The sequence below is a fragment of the Agrilus planipennis genome, unplaced genomic scaffold (assembly GCF_000699045.2).
Source record: "Agrilus planipennis isolate EAB-ADULT unplaced genomic scaffold, Apla_2.0 scaffold51, whole genome shotgun sequence".
NCBI lineage: Eukaryota > Metazoa > Arthropoda > Insecta > Coleoptera > Buprestidae > Agrilus > Agrilus planipennis.
In genome coordinates, this window is record NW_020438915.1 from 1261104 (window position 1) to 1268014 (window position 6911).

Genomic DNA, 6911 nt, shown 5'->3' on the forward strand with positions numbered 1-6911 from the left:
ATTATTAATATATTAATTTTTACGAATTATGTTTTCTATGAAAAGGATTGAAAATAATATATGATTTGTACAATAGAAAATAGTATTATATTTTAAATGTTTTTCTCATAATTAATAGTACCTACATTTCGTCTTTTAAATTGCTGTCACCTCCAGATTATGCTATATAAACCCTAAGTTATTAATTTAGAAGATGTTGACGACGAAAAGTGTATATGAATATTTTAGAAATTGTTGTATTAATATTCAAGGAAACTGCATAAAAATATTCACGTAAATTTTGGATTTCAAACTAAATAAATCGGGGTAAAGTCAGAACAGTTTTTTATTTTAAATACTAAATTTTATATTCTGAAAAATGTATTTGAAATGCCGAAGAATTGTTCCTAAAATAATATTTTGCCTTTGTCTATCATTAAAATTGTTTACCCAGAGTTTATTGGGGTAATTTGGTTTCTAAGGTGACAATATTCATGTAGGATAATGCTATTGTACCTATATATAGAATTTGTGTTAAGTAGCATTACATAACAAGCTACTGATATTTTGAAAAGTCTTTCTTATGCTTATTAATAATTTCGTATGAAGTAGCTGAAATATTTCGTAAAAACTAAAAATTATAAAAAAGTATTACGTGACAATGGCCAAAAGCTTCCATTGGAGTTAAGTTAAATTGGATTTATTATCCAATCAGGATTCTGTTTTTAATTTATAAAAACACTGTGATGAGATAACTAACTATTAACTTATTATAGACTCGACTGTGATGAAACTGATCTTTTGTAGTATGTATCAAAATAGAAATTAGGCTTAAAAACTATCTAAACGTAAATAGAAATTAAGATTTGGAATGCGGTCTTTGGGGAAGAAAACAGAAATAGGTATTTTGACCCTTCATTACAATTCGAAACAATAAAGAAATTGTTACGAATGTTCAAATTGAATTTTCTTCATGTCAAAACAAAGTAAAAGTACCTCTAAACGATTTCTCACATTTATTATACGTAATTTCGAGTTATTTCGCACTGGTTAATTATCGTGCGCGGGAATTTACGTGATTGCGAAAGCGGTTGGCGATTTTCGCTTCATCTAATTGCACCAAACAAGGCGCTCTTCGTTTGTATGTGTGATGGGTTAATTGATAAATCCACTGCGGATGTTGTATTGCGAGAGACGAGCGAAAGATGAAAGTACAAGTTGTGCTCATATTATCTCTCCACTCGCTGCATTTACCTTTCACTTACTGTTTGTGTAAGAAATAAACACGTCAAGTAAAGTCCAGCGCGTTGTCTTGAAGGTATTGCACGAGGTAATGTGGTTTCGCGCAATACTTTCATCTTCGACCCACTAATTGTATGTAGATTTTCTTTACTAGGTATCCTCCTTCAGTAAACGTCGATAAATAATATAATACTTATGTCACATAATGAATTCATCTAGGTATGTCTGCGTCTTGGCAATTAAAAAGTGAAATGTAATCAAATATTTTCTAACCAGTTAACATTATGTGACATTTGTACGTGAAGTAGAATAACATTTAGCAACACCCTTCTATATCTTAGAAATATGGTTTTCCTTTTTTTTTCAGACCTACACATTTTTATTTCCAGCTGTTTAAACTTATGTCGCAGAAAGAGTAACATCAAATAGAACAAACTTTAGTTGTAATTATGTGTATCACGGTAGCATATTACATATTCAACCCTGGCATCGAAACATACGAATAATTTGTAGTGAAATAATTAATTTTGTAGAACCTATAAATCTCAAGAAATTGGATAATCTGCTAGCGTGGTATCATTTTAGTAGATCACACATATTCATTTCAATCAACCATGGACTCTAATTGATATCATATTTTGTACCAAATTTGCAGGGAAAGAAAGAAGAATTGTAGAGCCTTTTGTTCCCGGGAAGTCGGATAATCTACTGTTAACCTATCATCATGTTATCATATCACATATTCGTTTCAGTCGATGTTAAAGTTTAATTGACATTATCTGTTCCGATTTCCGGAGTCTGTACGTTGCTCAAAATTTTAATTCTTTCTTTTAATTTTGCCCCTAACATGTAGATACTGTTTATAAAAATCTAGTCAAAATAACTTACCAGAACTTTTCGTAATCGTGATTTGTTTGTCCGGCAGAAGACTGTCTTTGACTTGATAGTATCTCATACCGTGCGTGAATAAACTTCCCGGTATTATATGTCGTAAAACAAATTCTTTAGACAAATTTTTATCTGTCACTATTCTGTTAACTTCTTCTGGAGGTAACGTGGCGAGAGCTTTGTCCGTTGGGGCAAAAACTGTATATGTTTTTGTACCTATCAAAAAAAAAAAATCAACATTACATTTCAAATAAAGATTGTGGCATAGTTACAATGTAAAAAGCAACAATCAAAGATTAAATTTCAGAGTTATTTTGTAGATTTTGAGAAAACAATTAAAAAATTACATTTTCTTTCAAGTCAATTATATAAAATATGAAGATTGGAAAAACTTTGGCGGTTGTTGTAGAACAAACAGAATAGCTCAAAACCCCAAACGAACAACTACAGTGTCGTGTTTTGGCGTTGGGGTTTTGAGCTTTTCTGTTTGTTCTTCAATTATATTAATTTATTAAACAATGTACACCCTTATAAGTTATGATTCGAAGTTTTGCTACTTAATACAGTTGGTGTGACGACGAGTATATTTAATAGCGGAAAATATACCATAATACCTGTGTAATTAATCTCGCTAATAAATACTGAATACTGATTGTAATAGACATTCATATAAAGTTAATTTCTCTTTAGGAAAGTTTATGGCATTTCCTCTACCAACATTAATGTCATACCTAAACATTACTCAACCTTTTCCTGCCGATTAAATTTATTATTTCAAATAAATTTCAATGAAATATTTCGGAGTAGAAGTAAACAATTTAGAGAAAAAGATGATCGTAGTGTTGTAAAACCACAAATAGTTAATCTATTACAAAGTAATAATTACAAGATTTGATGCAATAAAGTATACCCCATGTTAGCATCATGGGCTTTCAGTTAAAATTGACTCGAAGTAATTGATTATTAGCTACTTTATTGACCCTCATTCTTTTAGCGGTTAAAAACTAGGCCAAGGTAAGTGCACTTGTACTTTTGGGAATCCCCTTGTGCGGAAGTAAACAATATTAGGCGTCATTCTGTGAATTTAAGAAGGGAAATACACCGATTTAGATGCGGTTACCATCAATGTTAACCCATACAAGAAATAGATAATTTATTGTAGTGTAGATTTTTACAAACTTATATTTCCTTATAGTATACTTATATGGTACTTTCTTAGAAATAGGTCTTTATTAATGTCGTTTGAGTGTACGCCATTGAACCCTTCCTCAAGTAATTTTATCTATCCTTACTGTTTATCTATTTTAAATTAAACGCATCAATTAAACGTTTAAAAGAGTTCAATTAAATTGTCGTTAATCGTTCTCAAACAGAAAAGGAAATAAATTTTAATTTCCTTCCTTGTAAGATGAAACGAGTTGCGTGTCGGTAATAAACGTATTTAAAAATACTTGGCCTATGTTTTAATGCGTAGTTATGCGACTGCATTCTAACGTCCTTTCTACACACCGTGAACATGTTCCACTTTTACGGAGACGTCCTTTTTAACAGCCTAGTGGCAACAATTACGACGCTTTAAGCGGAGATAAAACTTAGGCGACACTAATGATACTAGACGTACTACTCGCGTGCTGTACCTATAGAATTTTTAAATTGAAAAGAAATGAGAACATCTAACGTCCTTCATAATGATACTCGACATGGTCCATCTTGTTCTTGGAGATTCCTTTTTCTTTGTTTGAGAACTGATTCCCGGAAAATATGAGAATCAGAACGGTTTAGGCTCGTCTAAATGGCTATTAAATTTGGCAGAATTTGCCGAAATACAATTTTTAATTGAAAAAATATTCTATTACATACCTTGAAGGGTTTCCGCAACATTGGAGGCAAACAGAGCTTTCAGAAATTGCGTAAATCTTTTTTCCCGATCAGATTGGAGAGTTTGTATTAAATCTCCTACAGGAAGGGGAAACATAACTTTGTCGATTGCATGAGCGACTCCTTGAGGAATTTCGATGTTCTTTTTATCATCAAGAAGTTGGGCACCGTTGATAGTTGTCACCTAAATTAGCAAACAGCAAACATTTTATAGTTCGAAATAACAACAAATTCATTGTTACTATACTTTAAAATATTGATTTCTTTTGATATTTTTTATAACGTTATTTTTTATTTGTCTTACTTTAATATCATTCCATTCATCATCATGCATGTTGTATTGATTGACTCTCAACTGAGTTCCCGCTAAAGACACACCCGTCATTTCGTCCTGCAAGGACTCTAACGTAAACGCTCCAGGTATAACGTGATGTAATAGTAACTGCAAGAAATTTTATTTGTCAATAACGGAGAGAGGACATTTAATTCCTTTTTAACTTACGCCACTTAAAAGTCGTGGATTTTCCTTGAATTTTTCTTCAGCTTTTTCTGGTCCCCCTAGTTGAATCAGCAACTGCTTGAAAGCCTTATCGCTGGGCACGAAAACAGTGTAAGGTCCTGTTTCGTTAAGGATAGTGTCTAATCCTGACTGTTTCAAAAACCGCGCCATTGCATGTAGCGCATGCTTCTTCAGGATATCTGGAAAATCTGGAGCAGTTGGTGGTTTAGGTTGTTCCACATTGCCTTCTGTAGTTTCCTGTTCTGCATGGACACTTTGGCGCTTGAAGGAAGGTGGCTTTTCTTGCGAAACGGAGTCTAATATTTCTGGGGGAGAGGTCGACGAGATTCGAAATGCATGTTCTTGCGAAATATGGGGATTTAGAGGAGATGCTATCGAAGCGCCTTGTTGTAGGTCTTGATACGAGTTGGAATTACTTCGAACTAGAATTTCTGGTGAATTCGAATAAGTTTGGGAGAGTAATGGAGATACCGATTCCCTTGAGGTACTTGGGTACGTGTTATAAAGGATAGTGGTTGGGGAAGGCTTCGGTGTTGTTGTGTAGATCTGTTGAGGGATGCTACTACTCGAGGGAATTAATAACGAGGAAACTTCGTCATTGGCAGATTGGGCAAAAGAGTTTGGTAGTACGGATATCTGTGGATTGGTAAACCTAATATTGTCAATAGTTGGAAGTGTTGGCCTTTGAGTAGAAGTGATTGGTTGACTAGTTGTTGTTCTTCTGGTGGTTGGAACGGTTGTGGTTCTAGTAGGAGGTGGTGTAGGAGGTCTTGAAGGCTGTGGTATTTTAATTTCTCCTTCTTTAATTTTCTTCAACACAGAATCCACATCTACGCTTTCCTTTTCTCCGCCTTTAACTCCTTGAACCTTAAAACTGCCGTCGTCTTGTTCTTCTAAAAGTACGAAAGTTATTTTTCTTTCGCCGGGTAGGTTTCCTGGATTGCTAATCTTTTCGAGGTTGCCATTTTCTCCCGGTTTAAGGAGGTCGTAATTTACACCAGGTGGAAGTACACCTTTTGTGAGTTCTTGGAGTATTTCGGACGGAGGTCTGTTTGTTGTTGTGGTGGTAGTTGTTGTTGTCGTCGTTGGTTGTAGTAAGAATCCGTCTAATGATCCTGATTGTAAAAGGTTTGGGTTTGTTGTTTTAAATATTTGAACTTTTTCGCCACCGGGTAGCGAGATCTCTCTGGTGGTTGCATTCTTTTCGAAAGCATCTTCAGGATTTCCGCCGATTGCCAGGCGGATTTGTGAAAGAATGTCGTCCTTATTGATCTGCTGATTTTTGTACTGTTGCTTCAAGGATTCCAAGTCGTCGATGCTTTGTATGTACCTCACTGTATTTGATGAAGCTGTTTGTTCCTGAGATCCAGAAAGATCGTTGGTCTTTTTGTCCTGGATTTGTAGCTTTTTGAGAGTGTCAGAGTTACTACCTTGTAATAAGGATTCGTCTTTCGATTTTGATTTGATGTCGAAATTGTCATCGTCATCATCTTCTAAAGATTCAGGTCTTTCTGTTGTTGTGGTGGTTGTGGTTGTAGTAGTAGTTGTTGGATGCTCTTCGTAATATTTCTGGACTGCTTTTTCGAAAAGAGGGGTCTCCTCTGGATACAGGAATCTGGGACCATTTTGGCTAAATATCGGCGAATTGCTCCTTATTTTTTGGAACTTCTGATTTAATTTCCTCCTTTGATCTCTCTGCTTTCGTAAAAACTCTTCATGGTCTTCTTGCGCCTTTTTTAAAGCTTTCTCGTACTGCCTTTCGACAAATTGATTATGTTTTTCTATAATTGCTTGCTTTTCCTTTTGTTCCTTCAGCTTTTGTTTCTCTTTTTCTGGATCTGGTTTCTCCGTACGGAAATTGAATGTGTAAGGGTCGAAATTTGCGAATTCATCAGCGATCACTGGTTTGTTGGCACTGGGTGAGCCGAATTCGGAATAGGGTGGAAAGGATTGCCAGTTGGGGGTGGGATTGACTTGTGGCTGTGCTGCTGGAGATGGTTCATTTGCAAAACTAAATCTGTGCTGATGCTGTTGAATATCGCTGAGGATGTGACTCTGTTGTTGGGGAGAAAGGTGACGGTTTCTAATTGGATCAATATGGGGTGGCTGGAAAAAAGATAGATTTCAGTCAGTTTATATTGGTACTAGCGACCCGCCCCAGCTTCGCACGAGTATAATGCTGATACTAAATATATTTTTGTTTTGTTTAGATTATTATCGAGAGGGGAAATCTTAAATAGACAACCCCTGAACACATTAAATATACTACAGAATGTCTTTATATACAACATTCACAGTTTTTTTGTCATTAGACAATACAAACCGGCCTCCCGGTCGGTACCACCGCAACCGCTATGTTTGCATTTTAAGTCTGTAATATCTTCGAAAATATTCATTTAAATTA

General features: G+C 34.9%; 1 protein-coding gene across 1 annotated transcript in view; it reads right to left on the reverse strand.

The window, feature by feature from the left end:
* LOC108732998 overlaps positions 1-6911 on the reverse strand; it is an 8379-nt gene that overhangs the window by 610 nt on the left and 858 nt on the right. Inside the window, exons 2-5 of the mRNA XM_025973613.1 lie at positions 4490-6613; positions 4292-4429; positions 3970-4171; positions 2110-2325 (exon numbers count right to left, since the gene is read on the reverse strand). Coding sequence (XP_025829398.1) covers positions 2110-2325; positions 3970-4171; positions 4292-4429; positions 4490-6613 — 2680 coding nt within the window. The remainder of the gene's footprint in view (positions 1-2109; positions 2326-3969; positions 4172-4291; positions 4430-4489; positions 6614-6911) is intronic.